The 21415-nt window shown below is 45.4% G+C and overlaps 1 protein-coding gene across 1 annotated transcript in view; it reads right to left on the bottom strand.

Moving 5' to 3' along the window:
• The window catches only part of arhgdig (Rho GDP dissociation inhibitor (GDI) gamma), a 67989-nt gene extending 64048 nt beyond the window's left edge, over nt 1-3941 (bottom strand). The window contains exon 1 of the mRNA XM_078239821.1: nt 3619-3941. Within this exon, the coding sequence (XP_078095947.1) occupies nt 3619-3691 (73 nt within the window). The 5' untranslated portion in view covers nt 3692-3941. The remainder of the gene's footprint in view (nt 1-3618) is intronic.
• Nucleotides 3942-21415: the final 17474 nt, after the last annotated feature.

The following is a 21415-nucleotide window of genomic DNA, read 5'->3' as shown; positions in this document are numbered from 1 at the left end:
AACTGAATTTTAATTCAGAGACAAGGGCAGCACGGTGGCACAGTGGTTAGCACTGCTGCCTCACAGCGCCAGGGACCCAGATTCAATTTTGGCCTTGTGGTGGTGACTGTGTGGATTTTGCACATTCTCCCCACGTCTGTATGGGTTTCCTCCGGTGCTCCAGTTTCCTCCCCCAGTCCAAAGGTATGGAGGTTAGATGGATTGGCCATGCTAAATTGCCCCTTAGTGTTCAAAGATGTGCAGATTAGATGGATTAGCTTTGATAAATGTGTAGGGTTATGGGGAGTGGGTGGGGGGGAAATGGCCTGGGTAAGGTACTCTGTCAGACAGAGTCGGTGAAGACTCGATGGGCCAAATGGTCTCCTTCTGCACTGTTGGGATTCTATGATTCTATATTCGAACTATGGACAGTTTCCAAGCCACCAGTAAGAGCCAGTTAGTAAGCAGCTTTGGACCAGAAGATGCCCAGATACGATTTCATGTTTTAAATTTTACAATGGTCCAGAAAATCGCTTCCTGGCCAAACATGGAAAATCTTTAAAGGTGCAGAAGGGGTAAGCGCACCTATGGAATCTAAACCTAGCACGCAAAAGCAATAGTAAGCCTGTAGCAATCATTCACTACACCATATACAGTGTTCCGTATTGGCCCTTGCTTTAGGTAGAATATGAGGGTCATGGAAAGAAGGCCAATGAAATTCAGTAACATGATCGCATGGATCAGGAGCATTAATTATAAGAAGAAGCTAAAGGGATTGCCGCTCCTTCCATCAGAACAAGGAAGGTCACAGCTGGAGATCTAACTGAGGAGCTCCAAATTAAAAGATCTTTCATTGAGTTAAATTTGGATAAACTATTTCTAATAGGGGGTGAGTTGGCAACCAGAAGGTCTAAATTTAAAATCAGCACCAAAAGAATGTCGGAAGAGGTCAGAATTTAAGAAAACAGAGGTTGTTGAGAAATGGAACAGTTGTAGAAGTGGAATTTATAATGACTTTCTAAACTGGAAATGGCAAATGATTTAAATAAATATTTTTAAGAGGTATGAGGAAGGAATAGGGCACAAGGATCTTTCTAAACCAGTCACTGTGAAATGGTCAGCTGTAATTCAGATATTCTTGCCTCTCAGTCAGGATGTTGTAGATTCAAAAATAGAAGGCAATACTGAGGGAGTGAGTGCTGCACTGTCAGAGGTGCTGGGTGGGATCCCCGCCCCCCCCCCCCCCATGTCTTGCGGCGGTGGCTGCCATTGGCCGGCAGCGTGATCTTCTGGTCCCGCCGCTGTCAACAGGTTTTCCAGTCCATACCCGTCGCTGCTGGGGAACCCATGGCGGGGCAGTGGGGGCAATCATTGTCGGTAGGACCAGAAGATCCTGCCAGTGGGAATGTCCGGAAAATTTTGGCCATTGCCTTTCAGAGTAGACATCAAAACTAGGCTCTCTGGCTGCCATCTCAGGTGGATGTTAAAGACCCATTGCACTATTTTGAAGATATGTAGGTGAATTATCCCTGGTGAACTGGTCAATATATATCACTCGATTAAAATCACAAGAGCAGATTATTTGTTCATTGTTAAATGATTGTGGGAGCTTGCTGCATGCAAATTGATTGCTGCATTTCCTACATTACAACAGTGACCACACTTCAAAACAAAGTACTTCACAGGAAAGTCCTTTGCAACATCTGGTTGTCATGCAAAGTGCTATATAAATGCAAACTTCTTTTTCTCTTTAAAATGAACACTGCATAATTCTCAGATTCGAGGAGTTAAGTAGGGTCGCTGAAACTGTAATCCAGTATTCACTTTCTCCCTGTATCTCAACAGACAATAACCCCAGAGATGCCATTTCTGGACACTTATTTATACATGCATCTTGTAACCCAGGGCAGAGGTTCTGGCTGTCAAAACACTGGGATGTGGCAAACACAGAAAAGTATAATGTTTCCCCCAGAGTTCCAAGAAGATTTCATCTCAACTTTCATTATAGCAGCAGAGTAAAGCATTTGCAACGAAGACCTGAATCCAACATGAAACAAAGTGTGAGAGGGGGCCAGTCTCAGATACCAGATGGAGCATAAGCCCAGCAGTCACACTAGATGCAAGTAGCTGCCCTATGGACCATTGATTAACATTTTAAATCTATCGTGATTAACTTAAATGTTTAGGTAATGCAAATATTACTGTGGGAGGAGCCAAATCCACAAGGGTAAGCGTATGTGATGAGAGATCTCTCCTCTCGAGAACAGAATTGAGGTTTCAGCTGGGCAGGCTGAAATCTTAACTGCAGCTTCCAATTCGGAGCAATCCAAGTGCCTTGTCCCTCAGAGTCAACACTAGAAACTGTTGGAGCCCTTTTTGGGACCATTGCAATCTGATCACTGGATGAGTTGAAAAAGGAAAATGGTGCAGGATTCACACCCCAGGAATAATAATTTTAGCGAGTTAACTTGCAGATTGGTTTTTCTGGCAGAAAAGCACGCCCTCAACCTGATTTAACTCAATCCTCAATGCTCCAACACATGTTCCTGAAGAAATAAGCATTGTCATGTACTGAAGGCTAATAACTATGTGTGAGATGGCCCTGCCTTAAACTGCACCATATGTTAATCAGGGTAGATACTTTTTGGAAGGGTGTGCAGCCAGGAGGTAGTTGTGCCTGGAAAGTCTCGCTGCAATATTTCCTTTTGGTAGCCTACCCCAAATGCCAAGACCTTTCGAAACTTACATTACCAATGAGAAAATAAATAAAGATCACAACATTATTTTTGCTCAACAGTTTCAGTTCAAGAAATACTTCTCCCTGTTAAACTACTTGAGCACAACTGCAACATGGTGGGATTATAGGGACTTCACAAACCCCAGGTAATGCGAGTGCAATCCACAACCAGCTTGGTTCACTTGGAGAAAACCACGATACATGAATTTTCAATATTACCAGACCATCATTAGATTCTTTTTTTAAAAGGTGTCATTTTTGTATTAAGCGAACTCCGATGGCCTGAATGATTCTGGACAGATCAGAGTTCAAACCGACGAAAAGAAAACATGAAACGCAAATAAAATCCAGTGGATTTTCTTTTTCTCGGACACACGGAGTTGGGAATAGAACAATTTGAATCAAGCTGTAGCAGGATAAGCGAAATTGAGATTAAGCATAATTCTTGGGCTGCCATGATAGTAGCCCACCGCGCCGCTAATCATGGTCATTTATACTGAGCCTTTCTCGGTATTCAATACAGTAACAAAGCTCACTTCAAATGCTGGGCATATTGCTGGAAGAAACAAAAAGTTATTCTCATCTGCAAGATGCATATGGGTGTGGCTTACCAGTGTTAATTTAGACTAACATATATAGCACATTATATCACAAAGTAACATTGATATAATACATCTCTACACCACGAGCTAATTTAGTGAGCCATCTGATCGGAAATGTTATAACAATTTGAATATTTTAACACAGATACTGGGGAGAATCTGCTCAGTCAGCAGTGAGGAGTGCAGGCTTGGTCTTACAGGAAATACACGGTATAGACCTTCAAACAAAGGATGGGCACTTGGATTTGAATTTTTAAAAAGCACAGAGCAGTAATTTAAGAAAAAAAACTCTTGCCTCACCTTTGTAGCATACTGTCAGCCACATAAGTTCCAGGAGCTGACTGCCAAACTCACACACATCCAAGCCCAGCATGGTAATCTTTCTCCAAACAGTGTGGATGCTGCCTCACTCAAAAATCAGCACAATAAAAAAAAACCCTCCACAAGCAGAACAAAATATCCTTTACACTGCACCCATAAGGTATATAAAAGAGGAAAAATATCCCCCACCCCCCCAAAAAAAGAAAGTAATCCTGGACAAGAGGATTTCACATGCTACACACTGACTGCAATGGAACTGTAATGTAAAAATCCTATTCGTCTGCAGACGCTATTGATTTGCTAGCTGCTCTAATGCTATGCTGCTCTCAACTCCCATCAGTCATTATCTCGCAGATGTCTATGATCTCATCTCCCTCCTACCACATGCAGCACACACTTGAATACAAACACAATGCTTCCCCGTGTAGCGAGAATATGTAATACTCCCAATTCACTGACGGGTATTTGTAATCCTGAGGTTTGTGTAACACCGCTATGCTACCTGGGAGAATGCAATAATACATTCTTGCTAATGCAGGCAAGCACCGCTTTCTAGCAGTGTAATGGCACACGCTAAAAAGAAAATCGAGAAATCTCTTGTATTTAAACCATGCTCCTCCATTAGCTGAAGGAAATACTGCATCACATTTTAATCTTTCATGCAAATAAAATATATTTTAAAAGGCTTTTCGAATGATTTAGTGAAACTAAGGACAACTTGCTCTGGTTGATACCAAAGTATGCTTACCTTACATATTCTTATGAATATATTGGTCCCATTGCTTTCATTTTTCTTTCACTTCCTCTCCTCCCCATCACAATACATCATCTAAATCACGAGATTAAAAATAATAACACCTATATACTTTTTAAACCACATTAAATTTTCACACGGCAAAATACCATTGTAAACATTTAGCTGCCTGACATACTAAAGCCCCCTCTAAATATGACAGATCTGCTACAAGTGAAATGATATTTCAAAAGAATATTCTGCATAATTTATGAGCCCGACCATAAACAAGGACGGGGAACGTTTTAAATTAGCTTCTTTGAGCCATGCGGACATTGCATTATGTGCACGTCAATGATGATTTGTTTACATTACAATTACAGAAGCAGCAGATTTTTTTTTTGTACCATTTCAGCAACAAGACGTGCGCAGTTACACACTAGACTGGGCTCAACAAGGTTGAAAATTACATGATTATAGCTATCAATCATTCAAGCTCACTTGCTTGAGCTTTGTGTCTAATCAGGGCTCTTTGAACCGCCAGATGAAGTAGGAAATGTGAAGGCTGGGATTTCCATCCCACAGGAGGGAAAAAATGACATCATGCTGTTCCAGATGCATTTCTTCTTGCTAAGCAGAGGCAAACTGCTTAGAAGTTTGCATGCAATTGGTCCTCCCAACTGAGAAGATTCTTTGATTTGATTTATTATTGTCACACGTTTGGGTATACAGTGAGCAGTATTGCTTCTTGCACGCTATACAGACAAAACATACCGTTCATAGAGTACATGGGGGAGAAGGGAAGTGGAGGGTGCAGAATATATCTACCATTCCTGTGGCAGGCGGGATGGGAAAATCCCACCCAAAGTATTTAATTAGACTCGTGCCAAGTTATCAAAGTAATCGGACAGGACACGATCAGCCTTTGATCAGTATTCTCAGCTCTCAGTCAGAAGATCGTTGATTCAAGCCCTACCTCACCGACCTGAGCATTTAATCTAGGCAGACACTTAAAGTTAAAAAGTTTATGTATTCGTCACAAGTAAGGGTTAAATTAACACTGCAATGAAGTTACTGTGAAATTCCCCTAGTCACCACAGTCCGGCGCCTGTTCCGGTCAATGCACCTAACCAGCACATTTTTCAGACTGAGGGAGGAAACTGGAGCACCCGGAGGAAACCCACGCAGACACGGGGAGAAGATGCAAACTCCACACAGACAGTGACCCAAGTCGGGAATCGAACCTGGGTCCCTGGCGCTGTGAGGCAGCACTGTGCCACCGTGCTGCCCACAGTGCCAGTGTGCCGTCCACTTCAGTGCAGTTTGGAGGAAGCTTCCTGTTAGCACAAGTTGAGGGGGAAAGGAGGGGTCGTGGTGTCTGCACATCTGGTTTAACCAAAGGATGTCACAAGCATGAAAATCACCTGTAGCTCCCACTCACAGGACCAGGAGTGCAGAATAACCAATCAGAAAAGGCTAAAACCAATCTCACCGCATCTGTGTTTCTCCAATCACTGAGCACTGTCACGGAACCCAATTCTTCTTCTTGTAACTTAACGCAGGCTGCCCTTCTCTTCATCATTTGTAGTGAATTGTTTGTTCTAATCCCCCCATGGTATAGTTTATTTCCCCACTATTTTGTATCACTCCATACAAGAGCACATCAGACAGTCGTCTTCGAATTTGAATACAGCAATTTCTTCAATGCTACACCGGAGTACAATTGATCTTTGCAGCAAAATACACAGCAGTCCATCACAATTATAACAAATCAAACCAAGAATTCATTCAACTATTGTATCCTGAATAACTCAAGCACAAGACTGGGCAGAATTCTTCCATCTGGGACTAAGCTCCATGGTGGGGATGGGATTGGGATGGCTGGTGGAAAACCATGTCACACCTTCTGGCCCCTACCCAATTAATTATGCAGCAGGATGTTTTGCGCTGTACTCTATGATGGGGTAGGCCTGACTGAGTCTAGTCCATCATCTATTCCGGGCGCCATATCAAAGAAGTGTCCAACATCACTGACCCACCATTGAGAAAAGGATATGGACCTCCTGAGAAAGAAGATGGACTCCAGAAACACTCTGAGGTTGGATGATGGGCCTTGTCGATGACAGTGAATCTGGAAGGTCACCTGTCAATGATTTACCCACCCACTGCTGTGATCTTTCAGATCCAGGGTTGTTGGCGGCCTCCATTCTGAACTCTGGAAGCAACTCCAGGCATTGTTCAGATGAGTCCTGACATCTGGACGCCACGTTGTTCCAAATGTGCATTGCACCAGACTGATGTCACGGACAATTGGGCATGGGTGGAAAATTCTGATTGAGCCATCATCCGCATTCCACGAGCGGGATGAGAATCAGTTTCACGCTAGCTTCCAGCAGGTTCTGCCAGTTGCCATGGTGGGCACCAATGGAAGATACCACAGGAAATTCATGCTGGCATGAAACTGATTTTTACATTGCTGCCAAATTCTCTCCCACGCCACCCGCCATTGAACGCATTGGCCAGGCCATGGGAGAATTCCACCCTTTACATTGTCATTTGTTGATGGTTTATTTCTCAATAAATACCTCAATATTCTGAGACTGGACAAATTTTCCAAGATTAAAAAGTCTCCAAGCCACCGCTATCCATATAGGCAGTGTGAAGTTGCCCATGGAGCATCAGATTACTGTATCAGTGCACTTCACTGCAAAGTGGCCTTTTGTTCCTCCAAATGCCACATTGTCGATCCCCATGCCATCAAGAGTGGAAGAGAGCGAAACCTCTCCGCGTGAAGCAATGGAAAGAATGGCAAGTCACTTCACAATTTCCAGACACCTGTTCTACATTGGAACCATGATGTGGAGATGCCGGCGTTGCACTGGGGTAAACACAGTAAGAAGTCTAACAACACCAGGTTAACGTCCAACAGGTTTGTTTGGTAGCAAAAGCCACTAGCTTTCGGAACAGGCTGTCTCTTCGTCAGGTGGGTGGGAGTTCTGATTACAAACAGGGCACAAAGACACAAACTCAATTTACATGAATAATGATTGGAATGTGAGTCTTTACAGGTAATCAAGTCTTAAAGGTACAGACAATGTGGGTGGAGGGAGCATTAAGCACAGGTTAAAGAGATGTGTATTGTCTCCAGACAGGACAGCTAGTGAGATTTTGCAAGCCCAGGCAGGTTGTGGGGGTTACAGATAGTGTGACATGAATGCAATATCCCGGTTGAGGCCGTCCTCATGTGTGCGGAACCTGGCTATCAGTGTCTGCTCAGCGACTCTGCGCTGTCATGTGTCGTGAAGGCCGTCTTGGAGAACGCTTACCCGGAGATCAGAGGCTGAATGCCCGTGACCGCTGAAGTGCTCCCCAACAGGAAGAGAACAGTCTTGCCTGGTGATTGTCAAGCAGTGTTCATTCATCTGCTGTTGTAGCGTCTGCATGGTTTCCCCAATGTACCATGCCTCGGGACATCCTTTCCTGCAGCGTAACAGGTAGACAACGTTGGCCGAGTTGCAAGAGTATGTACCGTGTACCTGGTGGATGGTGTTTTCACGTGAGATGATGGCATCCATGTCGATGATCCGGCATGTCTTGCAGAGGTTGCTGTGGCAGGGTTGTGTGGTGCCGTGGTCACTGTTCTCCTGAAGGCTGGGTAGTTTGCTGCGGACAATGGTCTGTTTGAGGTTGTGCGGTTGTTTGAAGGCAAGAAGTGGGGGTGTGGGGATGGCCTTGGCGAGATGTTCATCTTCATCAATGACATGTTGAACGCTCCGGAGGAGATGCCGTAGCTTCTCCGCTCCAGGGAAGTACTGGACGACGAAGGGTACTCTATCCACCGTGTCCCGTGTTTGTCTTCTGAGGAGGTCGGTGCGATTTTTCGCTGTGGCGCATCGGAACTGTCGATCGATGAGTCGAGCGCCATATCCTGTTCTTATGAGGGCATCTTTCAGCATCTGGAGGTGTCTGTTGCGATCCTCCTCGTCTGAGCAGATCCTGTGTATACGGAGGGCTTGTCCGTAGGGGATGGCTTCTTTAACGTGTTTAGGGTGGAAGCTGGAGAAGTGGAGCATCATGAGGTTATCCGTGGGCTTGCGGTACAGTGAGGTGCTGAGGTGACCGTCCTTAATGGAGATGCGTGTGTCCAAGATTGCAACCGATTCCGGAGAGTAGTTGTGGTGATATATACAGGGCCTAGTTTTAAGGTTGATAAAATTGGATATCCTAAATTAAAGAATTGGGCATTTTGAAATCAAACACAGTCAAACTGCAGGCAGGCCAATTGTACAATACACAAATGTGTCTGGGCCTGACCCATCAACCACCCATCAAAGGTCGTTACACTCTACTTGAGACTTAGCAGGAGATCATGGCACCTCATTGAAATGCATCGGTCTATTGTTAGAAGCCCAGATCGGGCCAGACTTTCTGTCACCAAGAGATCCTGTAGAAACCTTACCTGATAACAAGTTTAACAACGTGGAGATGGACACCTGGGGGGCGGACCCTGGTGTCCTGTCAGGCAGACATCAAGAAACCCACTGGGTATTGGAACCCCCTCCTGGGACCTCATTGGCCAGAAGCCAGAGAAGTTTCTGGAAAGGCAAGCAGGCTGGGGATAAAGGGACACACTCAGAAGCACAAGGAGCGAAGACTCGACAGGGGAGACAGCCGTGTCCATTCGGAAGACTGACCAGAGAAGGAAGGAAGGAAGAAGCGGCCATCGAGACTCACCTTCATGACGACAGACCAGAGGGGACTCAGAGAATCGGGCCTGCAGTTTAACCAAGCCATCTTTACGGGTAGTATACTTGAATCTGCTGGGGTATCCTCTTGTTTTATGTGGGTAATTTAAGGGTTAATAGTGTTATTTAATAAACTTGTTGAATCTTTACTTGTGTTTGTCCTTTGTCCACCTTGCAAATAAGGGCACCGGGGTAAAACCTTGGAGTAAGTAAACTGGTTGAAAGTATCTGAGAATTAACAGGTACAACATAGTCCATGGTGAGTCTGATGGTGGGATGGAACTTGTTGATGTCATCATATAGTTGTTTCAGTGATTGTTCACCATGAATCCAAAGGAAGAAAATGTCATCGATGTATCTAGTGTATAGCATTGGTTGAAGGTCCTGTGCGGTGAAGAAGTCTTGTTCGAACCTGTGCATGAAGATGTTAAGAAGTTTAACAACACCAGGTTAAAGTCCAACAGGTTTATTTGGTAGCAAAAGCCACACAAGCTTTCGAGGCTCTGAGCCCCTTCTTCAGGTGAGTGGGAATTCTGTTCACAAACAGAACTTATAAGACACAGACTCAATTTACATGAATAATGGTTGGAATGCGAATACTTACAACTAATCCAGTCTTTAAGAAACAAAACAATGGGAGTGGAGAGAGCATCAAGACAGGCTAAAAAGATGTGTATTGTCTCCAGACATGGTGAACAATCACTGAAACAACTCTATGATGACATCAACAAGTTCCATCCCACCATCAGGCTCACCATAGACTACTCTCCGGAATCGGTTGCATTCTTGGACACGCGCATCTCCATTAAGGACGGTCACCTCAGCACCTCACTGTACCGCAAGCCCACGGATAACCTCACGATGCTCCACTTCTCCAGCTTCCACCCTAAACACGTTAAAGAAGCCATCCCCTACGGACAAGCCCTCCGTATACACAGGATCTGCTCGGATGAGGAGGATCGCAACAGACACCTCCAGACGCTGAAAGATGCCCTCATAAGAACAGGATATGGCGCTAGACTCATTGATCAACAGTTCCAACGCGCCACAGCGAAAAACTGCACCGACCTCCTCAGAAGACAAACACGGGACACAGTGGACAGAGTACCCTTCGTTGTCCAGTACTTCCCCGGAGCGGAGAAGCTACGGCATCTCCTCCGGAGCCTTCAACATGTCATTGATGAAGACGAACATCTCGCCAAGGCCATCCCCACACCCCCACTTCTTGCCTTCAAACAACCGCACAACCTCAAACAGACCATTGTCCGCAGCAAACTACCCAGCCTTCAGGAGAACAGTGACCAAGACACCACACAACCCTGCCACAGCAACCTCTGCAAGACGTGCCGGATCATCGACACAGATGCCATCATCTCACGTGAGAACACCATCCACCAGGTACACGGTACATACTCTTGCAACTCGGCCAACGTTGTCTACCTGATACGCTGCAAGAAAGGATGTCCCGAGGCATGGTACATTGGGGAAACTATGCAGACGCTGCGACAACGGATGAATGAACACCGCTCGACAATCACCAGGCAAGACTGTTCTCTTCCTGTTGGGGAGCACTTCAGCGGTCACGGGCATTCGGCCTCTGATATTCGGGTAAGCGTTCTCCAAGGCGGCCTTCGCGACACACGACAGCGCAGAGTCGCGGAGCAGAAACTGATAGCCAGGTTCCGCACACACAAGGACGGCCTCAACCGGGATATTGGGTTTATGTCACACTATTTCACATAAATATTTCTGCTTTTTTCCTCCTGAGTCTTTATCATGCGATCCTAGAATCAGAATTTATGTCACACTATTTGTAACTCCCACAGTTGCGTGGACCTGCAGAGTTTCACTGGCTGTCTTGTCTGGAGACAATACACATCTTTTTAGCCTGTCTTGATGCTCTCTCCACTCCCATTGTTTTGTTTCTTAAAGACTGGATTAGTTGTAAGTATTCGCATTCCAACCATTATTCATGTAAATTGAGTCTGTGTCTTATAAGTTCTGTTTGTGAACAGAATTCCCACTCACCTGAAGAAGGGGCTCAGAGCCTCGAAAGCTTGTGTGGCTTTTGCTACCAAATAAACCTGTTGGACTTTAACCTGGTGTTGTTAAACTTCTTACTGTGTTTACCCCAGTCCAACGCCGGCATCTCCACATCATGAAGATGTTGGCATATTGAGGTGCGAATTTGGTCCCCATGGCTGTTCCGTGTGTCTGGATGAAGAACTGGTTGTTGAAGGTGATGACATTGTGGCCCAGGATGAAGCGGATGAGTTGTAAAATTGCATCTGGAAACTGGCAGTTGTCGGACATTGGAACCGACAGACTGGTAGGAGGTAGTCATCTGTATAATGCAAAGGAATCTAAAAAGAAAAGAAGTTTAAAAATAAGCGAAATAAATAATTCAACATTGAGTCACTAAAGCTGTATTCATACAACCTTTTTTTGTGTCAATGCAGGATGGTTTTGGACGCGGGGAGTAATGTAAAATGACAGTCTAACCCACAAGACTATTATGCACAATGAAGACCTGAAGTGTGAGACCTCCTCCAGGAAACTACCTCACACCAGTCTAACAGGGTAAAGAGTGTAAATCCAAACCAAAATACATCAACAAAAAGATCCCTGGTAAGCGTAATAAATGAACATTCAATGTGCGCAATCCTTTGGGATTCCTTAAATGAAAATTAAGGAAAATCAGAAAATCTAAACCATTCTGGGATATAAAACCCACCCCAGTGTTCTGCCAGCAAAATAGGGCACAGAAAATATTTCCTGTTCTAAGAGAGAAAATGCACTTTCACTGGAGCTCCTTTTATTATATATTTATTATATCTAAGCACTGGGCTCCTCAAACAGGAGCCTGTTATTATTAAAATGTAATGCGATAAATATTATAACATGACTGTATTCTATACTTGAGTACAGTACCATTTGTAGGTAATCATTATGTACAGTGTCTGACCTGGGCAGCCTGTAATACAGATTTGGATTAACACAAGAGCTTTGTAATACACCACACCCCTATACCAATATTGCTGTGGTCTGCTATAACATTTAGACAAAGACCTGTTGTAAGATGAACATAACTTGGTGGCTTTGCACCATCTAATTTCACTTTTAGAATCAAAAGAGGATAAAATTCAATTGTGCTGGACACCCATTGGAAAGAAAAATAGAACAAAGAACAAAGAACAATACAGCACAGGAACAGGCCCTTCGGCCTCCCAAGCCTGTGCCGCTCCCTGGTCCAAACTAGACCATTCTTTTGTATCCCTCCATTCCCACTCTGTTCATGTGGCTATCTAGATAAGTCTTAAACGTCCCCAGTGTGTCCGTCTCCACCACCTTGCCCGGCAGCGCATTCCAGGCCCCCACCACCCTCTGTATAAAATACGTCCTGCTGATATCCGTGTTAAACCTCCCCCACCTCACCTTGAATCTATGACCCCTCGTGAACGTCACCACCGAACTGGGAAAAAGCTTCCCACCGTTCACCCTATCTATGCCTTTCATAATTTTATACACCTCTATTAGGTCACCCCTCATCCTCCGTCTTTCCAGTGAGAACAACCCCAGTTTACCCAATCTCTCCTCATAACTAAGCCCTTCCATACCAGGCAACATCCTGGTAAACCTCCTCTGCACTCTCTCCAAAGCCTCCACGTCCTTCTGGTAGTGTGGCAACCAGAACTGGGCGTAGTATTCCAAATGCGGCCGAACCAACGTTCTATACAACTGCAACATCAGACCCCAACTTTTATACTCTATGGAGTCCAGGGTGGGCGGCCAATTCTCCGCTGCCAACTTTGCCCTCCAATCACAGGTGAACTTTATCCCAATAGATTGTTCACTATACAGAAGCCATTCAACCCATCAAATGTGCATTGGTGTTTGTCTCCATGAGGCACTCAGTCTAAACCAACTCTCACGTTTGCTCCAGTTAGTATTTCTTCTTTTTAAAGCAACTATCCAATTACCTTCAAAAGAAAATATTTGTGGCAGAGAATGAACACCCTGTGTAAAGTCTTTACAACTTCCCCTATAATTCTTTTTGTGACTATTTGAGGTCTTTGCCCTCTTAATAATACCACCACTTTTATCCTTCCATTATCACAGCTCTTCATTGTCACTCTTTTGGGAAAAGTCTCCCATCGTAACTGAATCCTCTCTGGCTAACAGCCTAGCACAAGACCTTGTGGCGCAGTGGTAGCATCCCTTCAGGAGCTCCGGATTTTTAAAAAATTCATTCATGAGACATGGGCATTGCTGGCTGGCCAGCAATTATTGTCCATCCCTAATTGCCCTTGAACTGAGTGGCTTACTAGGCCATTTCAGAGGGCAGTTGAGAGTCAATCACATTGCTGTGGCTTTGGAGTCACATGTGGGCCAGACCAGGTAAGGGCTGCAGATTTCCTTCCCTAAAGGACATTAGTGAACCAAATGGGTTTTTCCAACAATGGTTTCATGGTCATCAGTAGATTCTTAATTCCAGATATTTTTTATTGAATTCAAATTCCACAATTTGCCATAGCGGGATTCGAACCCAGATCCCCAGAACATTAGCTGAGTTTTTGGATTACTAGTCGAGCAATAATACCACTAGACCATCCCCTCCTGGTTCAATTCCAACAGCAGGATTTGTTGGTCACTGAAGGGAGCGAACATTCAATGTGGTTCAACATAATCAGCTCAGGAATCCTTCCACCACTTCCTCGCCACTATTCCCCAAAGCATTAAAAAAGTGTGGGTGTGAATACACGCTTAAAATGAAACAACAGCCAAGAGACTCTTCAGTCCATTGGCTTCAGGTCCTACCATTCCGGCTGGTGGAATCCAATTCATAGATCTGGAATTTTTATGAAAGCTAGTCTCAGTGATGGTGACCATTATTGTTTAAAAATGTATCTGTCCTTTAGGGAAGGAAATTTGCTGAACTTACCCTGTCTAGTCTATGTATGACTCCTTGGCAATGTGTCCTCTGAAATAGCAAACCACTCACTTCAACAGCAATTAAGGAAGGGCAACAGAAGCTGGACTTACCAATGATGCTTACATCCCAAGAAATACTAAATAGAAAGAAATGACTAAGTGAGTCAACTTTTTTATACATTACTACCAGTTAACATTTTATAGCCACTCATAATTTAGTAGGTGTCACACACAGAGAATGTTTCCAAAATAGCAAGTTTTGTTCATACCACTTCCACTAATACTTACATTTTACCCATCTACCACAATATATATCTGTGTATGACTGCAGCAAGAAGAAAAGGATCTTGCATTCATATGGAGATTTTTCAGAGAATCTTAGAATCCCTACAGTGCAGAAGGTGGCCATTCAGCCCATCAAATCTGCACAGGCCCTATCCCCATAACCCCACGTATTTACCCCACTAATCTACATATCTTGGGACACTAAGAGGGAATTTAGCATGCCTAATCCACCTAACCTGCACATCTTTGGACTGTAGGTGGAAACCGTAGAACCCAGAACAAAACCGCATGGGGAGAGCATACAAACTCTACACAGTCACCCAAGGGCAGAATTGAACCTGGGTTCCTGGCGCTGTGAGGCAGCAGTGCTAACCACTATGCCACCATGGTGCTATGTGCCTGGGACAAAATGCTTCACAGCCAACAAGGTACTTCTGAAGTATAATCACTGCCAAGATATAGGGAACCAATGTGAGCAAAAGCAAGATCCCACAGACAGCAATAATAGGAATATCAGTTTTAGTGGCGTTGGTCGAGGAAGAAATGCTGGTCAGGATATCAGGAAAATGTCCCTGCTTTTCCGTAAATAGCACACAAGAGTTTTTCACATCCATTTGAAAGGGCAACCACCCAGCCTGTGCAACACTCCTTCAGTACTGCACTGAACTGTCCGCCTGAATAACATGCTCAATCTCACGATCTGGTTCAGAGGTGAGATCCTTCCAATGAGCCAAAGGCTGATAAGGGCAGGAGTTGAAACTCAGGCTCAGCTGCCCGTTATACAATCTTTTCCTTATATTGGGAGGCAAGAAAAGCTTCTTACGCTGGCATCAGATATCCACAGGGCCGGAGCATTCCGACATTTCCAAGTACATCCATGGTCATTCCCCTTCCACTCGCCCAATCAATCCTTCGCTCAAAGACATTGTCTGTTAATGATGACGGAAAGAATTTGGGAAATTGATTTCATATTGGACAGGAAAAGTTCGGATTTGTACCTGTATGTTCCAAACCTCTCAAACTTCAGTACTTCTGAAAAGAATACTCCTTAGAAATTAAACACTGGTCATAGTTTCATTCCCTCAGTTCTGGAATTAATTTAAAGGCTTTCCTTCCTTCAAAATGTATTTTTATAGAGATCAAAGCAGTTTTAATATACACTTTAATATTTTAAAAAAAACAAGAAGTACAGTAAAATCTCAATGAATCAATTCCCTGGGTGCAGCCTTCAATTCGGATTAAGCAGAACATGGTGACAACCGCGGAGGCCCAATTAGCCACATGACTATGTCTCTGTGTAATCCGATATGCCTAAAAAATAATCCTGACTGTGTGATCCCAATTCAAGGCTGAGTAAAGAAACACTGAGGGGGGTGAGTATACCCATTGTGCCCCACCGGCTGATGGGCAGGGCGAGCCAGTCTGATTGCGAGAGAGCCAAGAAATCAGGTTCACGCCCGATTGCTCACCTCTCGCGATCTTACCAGCACCGGATACCTGACGCAATCAGCCTCGCTCCCTGCACAGCGATCAATGGGGGGGAGGGAGGGGGGAATGCTACCGCTCCGCACAGTATTCGGTGTGGGATAGGGTGGGAGGGTGGCCATCGTCCTGGGTGAGAAGGGTCGCAAACGGCCGCTGAGCTCTGCGGCAGTGTGAGGGGGGGAGGGGGTGGGGGCATTGGACCATGGAGGCCAGCTGTAGCAACAGAGGCAGTGACAGGTCTCTGCTCCTCTCAGCATAGAGACCTGCAAATGTGCAATTGTGCCCTCTGTTGCTATCAGCCGGCTTTTGGGTAATTCCGGCCCCGTCCAGTCCCCCTACAGGCAGAAATCAGATTGAGGGTTTTTTTATTGCTCAGAGTGCATCACATTTGACTGGTAGCCTTGCCAAAAATAGATCTGAAACTCTCGTTTTTTCACGCCTGCTCTGGACTTTGAATTATTTTGGTAAGATCGCCCCCTTGAGCCTCTTTATCATCAGGATAGACAGCCGTTCACATCCTCTCCCTTGCTTGAGAGAATGCTTCTTCGTTGAAAAGTTTGACGATGTTTTCCTTGGTTCTCAGAATGGTGGACACGCTTGGCGGCAGAACCCTCCACCCCTGAGCCACTTTCCCTTTCACATTGCGGTTTTCCACTTGCTCGGTTAACTCCACCTGCTCTCCGAGCGGCAGTGCTTTTAACCTTCTCACAGGTTTCGCCATTCTCGCACGCTTTGCAAGTCAATTCACAGAGAAATTTGAGCAGGCTTAGGTTCAACCAATCACCTTCGATTGGTTGGCATGGTCACGTGACACCTGATTTTGGCATTATTTCTCTTGTTGGTGCCAAACAAATGTTCAGCTAATCCAGATTGATCACTGTGGAATTTCGGCTCCTTGCAGGCATTGGTCGATAGCTTTTTCTATTCTGCTGGCTGGAATGCTTGATAACTTCAACACTAACGGAATTTACCTGAGTTTAACTCATCTAGCTTCCTGTTATGGACAGCAGAGGAGTCAATTCAAACACTACCCATCCATAAACAGAAAGCATTTTGATTTTTAAAAAATAAGCGCTGGCATATTTCCCAACCCGTCAGTTTTTGTGTGATCCAATTTTGACTCATGACCCACAGCACACACGAGGTAGGTTTAATTCAGGTTAACTTATTGCATACATTAACTTCCCCCTCCACATTCACATAGTGAAGGGAGGGCTAGAGAAAAGAAGGTTTCACAGTGCCCAGATTACAGAGAAAATAAACATTGTTTCACATGAGTTCCAGAGTCCCACAGCAGCATCCAATGAGGAATTCCTTCACGGAGGTCAGTGAGCTGAAAATCGGCATTGTAAAATCTGCTTTTCCTGTGGTGTTGCTGTCACAAGATGAAGCAGGCACGCAGAGATGATCATAGAATCATAGAATCCCTACAGTGCAGAAGGAGGCCATTTGGCCCATAAAGACTGCACCAACTTTCTGACAGAGCATCTTTACTCAGGCGCACCACCCGCCCTGTCCCCGTAACCCCACACATTTACCCTGCTAATTTACCATGCCACCACAGCAGACTGGAGCTTGCAGCTCAGGAAGCCATATTAGTCTGTTCAACAAACCAGAGTCTTAAGTCATTGAACCTTATCACTCCACAATGTCTTCAACAAAGGATGTTCTACCAGGGTCTGAAAATTGGCTTTGTGTTCCAGGCTGATAATGTCTCAGCCATTATGGGTTGAAAGAGTTGCTACTTGTTGAGGGTCCGGTGTTTGGGAAGTCATTGGGTGGAATTTTCCTGTCCTGCCCACCACAGAAATCGTAGCGGGTGGGACACGGACCATGCATGTGTTCTCGGGCGGAATTTTCCAGCCTTGGGGTGAGCACGGACAGAAAATCCTGCCCATTGTCTTTGTAGACTCACAGACTCCACCAGCAAGCGTAGTTTGTCAAATGCAAATAGCCTTCCAGTCGCTTGCTTTGGTAGAAGGCTGGTAGAAGCTCCTTTGACATAATGATGTATGACATTCCTTAAATTGAGAAGTGAATTCTTTTGTCCTGGAGAGTCACAGATGATACGTCACAAACAGAGGGTCAGCTATTTTAATAGTCTTTGTTCAGCTGAAAAGTCCAAAACATAACATAAGAGCGGCACGGTGGCACAGTGCTTAGCACTGCTGCCTCAATTCCGACCTTGGGTGTCCGTCTGTGTGGAGTTTGCACATTCTCCTTGTGTCTGTGTGGGTTTCCTTCAGGTGCTCCGGTTTCCTCCCACAGTCCAAAGATGTGCAAGTTAGGTTGATTGGCCATGCTAAATTGCCCTTTAGTGTCCAAAGATGTGTAGGTTAGGTGCATTAGCTATGGTAAATGTGTGGGGTTACAGGGATAAGGCAGGGGGTGGGCTTGGGTAAGAAGCTCCTCGGAGAGCTGGTGCAGGCTCAATGGGCTGAATAGCCTCTTTCTGCACTGTAGGGATTCTATGATAATAAGAAATAATAATGAGGATATATTTTATAAAAGCACACAGGGTGAATTTCTGTTCCGTCACATTCCATTGTATTACAATTCCAACTATAGGTAAGTATAGGGTATAATATAAGATAGGTAAACATAGAACATGGATTTTCAGTCGAGGGCATGACAAAATTATTGGGCTCAAAGACAGGACAGGGGAGTTATCCATTAAATCCCAAGATTGCCAGTGCAGAGTACTAAAACATCATTGCTAATGCAATATTTTCTTGACGGATCACTGCATATTGGATATGAGAATAATATTTGTGTTCAGTAATTGTGAATGACTGGAATGGTTTTTTTGAAGCATAAAGTTGAGTTCAGTGAGTGAAACGGAGCTCTTTGCTTTCTGTCTTATGCAACATTGGTTGGGATTTTCCCTGCTGTGATCCCGCCAAAGGCAACACCCCAGCGGCAGGTTTCCCGGTGGCAGCTTGGGTGAGCCGCGTAAAACGCCATGGACATCGGTACAACCGGTAAATCATGCCAGGGCCAATGCGAGCCACATCTGCTGCAGAAAAACATATTGCAGAGGAATGGAAAATTGTGCCCTCCAGGTATGAGCTGGAACTCAACAGGGTCTCTCTCGGACACATGTATGGCTAACTCATTCAGAGGGACACCCTGCTTCCAGCTGATGGATGTTTGCTGCAGGCCTAAGTCAGGGGCAGAGGTCAGGGACACATGGAGCATCACCACCAGAACCTGGATTCAATGCAGGAAGTTCTACAGTGACCCGGCCAGTCCAACCCCAGTCCAGGTCTTCATACTGCCATTTATCTGTACTGCATCTGGAGAAGACACCGCTTTCCTCTTCCTTCACTCTCTACAATTTCCACCTCTGCATCATCCTTCCTCACGAATCATGTGGCCACTTTCCCACTTCCCTTCATTCCAATTGCACACATACCACTTGTTTGCTGCCTTCACAACAATCACTACAGCATTCTGCTCTCACCCAGCTGGTAAATGACGAACAATTCTATCACTCTGCTTCCTCTGTTCTGATTCCAGTTCCTTTCCTTTCAATGAAACACTCTGCATTCTGCTTAGAACTTGATTCGTCGCCCACGCAACACACACATGAAGCCCTGAGCATACATACTTGTCTCTTTAGCAGCCATCACTATCTCATTGCCTTTCTTTCTGCCGGGCAAAATAGATCAAAACTGCTGCCTATCAGACATTGGATTCCAGTATTGCCATCACCTTGCTTAAGGCGGTGCACCACAGGAGCATGTTTGAAGGTGTCACTCATCTCCTCACGGAATCATCAAATTGTTAGGGCCCAGAAAGAGGCCATTTGGCCCATCGTGTCTGCACCGGCTCTCAAACGGGCATCATGACTCAGTGCCATTCCCCTGCCTTTTCCCTGTACCATTGCAAATTGTGCCTATTCATTTTACCTTCCTTGCCCGTTCCCTTGTGGGTCGGCTGAAAGAAGCAACCGAATGGAAGTGGTCTTGGCTCACCATCTCCCCCCACACCAGCACCCCCCCGCCACCACCCTCCACCCCACACTAGGAAAAGGTCAAACTGATAAAAGATGGCTGAGACATAATGTTAACGCTATCACTATTTTAGCCATGAAAGACATCACTTTTTCTAATTGATCAAATTTTCTAACCTTAGACTGTGGAGTGGTTTGAAAACAAGTTCTGAGCGTGCAATGGGAAATGGCGTGTGTATCCTGAGGGATCCTGAGGGATCCTGAGTCCACTCTCCCCGTCCACGGAAATGGCAGCATGGACTCAGAATGCGGAGACTTTGGGAAAAGGTGATTCTCGCCGGCGAGGTCGGCTTTCCTGAATTTGAGCTGGCCTCAGAGTGACATGGGACATGCTCAGGAGGGGCGGGACTCTAATTTGAATGCATCAGCATATCATTAGCGAACACTCACTCCAGAGTCCGCACTGAATATTCAGCTGCCATCAGCATGACGCCGCGTCGGCACCATTTACAACAGCTCAACATAAGCGTGAACCTGACACCATCACCTCCGTGAGGGATATTGGAGGGGAGCGTACAGGCGGCCATTACTTCTCGGGCAGTTCAACGCTCAAGTGGCACCAGGGAGAATGCTGGGGACGCAGAGAAAGTAAGAAGTCTCACAACACCAGGTTAAAGTCCAACAGGTTTATTTGGTAGCAAATACCATAAGCTTTCGGAGCACTGCTCCTTCGTCAGATGGAGTGGAAATGTGCTCTCAAACAGTGCACTGACACAGAAATCAAGTTACAGAATACTAAAATCTAATTAGTATTCTGTAACTTGATTTCTGTGTCTGTGCACTGTTTGGGAGCACATTTCCACTCCATCTGACGAAGGAGCAGTGCTCCGAAAGCTTATGGTATTTGCTACCAAATAAACCTGTTGGACTTTAACCTGGTGTTGTGAGACTTCTTACTGTGTTTACCCCAGTCCAACGCCGGCATCTCCACATCGTGACGCAGAGAAATGCAGCTTGGGACCGGGGTAAGGCTCACTGTCGCCATCGAGGGTGGGGGAGGGGGGGAAGTGGTGGGTGGTGGTTGTGAAGTGAGTGAGTAGCTCAGAGGTCTTCCCTTTCTATCGGGTCGCCTCTTGCTCCAAGGGCTGGCTGCCAAGCAGACATTGCTTCCTGGTTCCTCCATGCTGGGTTACTGTTCAAACAGTAGCCGAGGGGCTACCCTTCCTTGTTGGGAGCTACAAACTGGGTGGAAGGCAGAGGGGCAGTACTGGGTGTGACTATAAGGTCCCGCAGTCCTGTTTTGGGGAAGGCCAGGGGGCAGGGTGGGGATCTCAGTGATGGGGAACTACCCTGTCTCATGAGGCATAAAGACCCTCGCACTGGAGGGAGAGTGAATGCAGTGAAATCTCCAATACTCACCCTGCCAATAATGTGAGGCCAGAGGGGATTACTGGACAGGAAGTTCCAATCCACATCTCTGCGAACTCTGACAGGCACAGCAGTGAGAGTGCATGGATTTCCCTCATGCAGCGCTGCTTAATTGCACAGCATAGATGACCCTGAAGAATGAAGCTTCTCTCGAGGGAATTGCTTCAAAAGCAAGTTACAGACCTCGCAGGATTCAGCTATGTCTCATCAAGA

This window comes from Mustelus asterias, chromosome 23 (genome assembly GCF_964213995.1).
Source record: "Mustelus asterias chromosome 23, sMusAst1.hap1.1, whole genome shotgun sequence".
Classification (NCBI taxonomy): Eukaryota; Metazoa; Chordata; class Chondrichthyes; order Carcharhiniformes; family Triakidae; genus Mustelus; species Mustelus asterias.
This window is presented reverse-complemented; position numbering and strand designations above follow the sequence as displayed.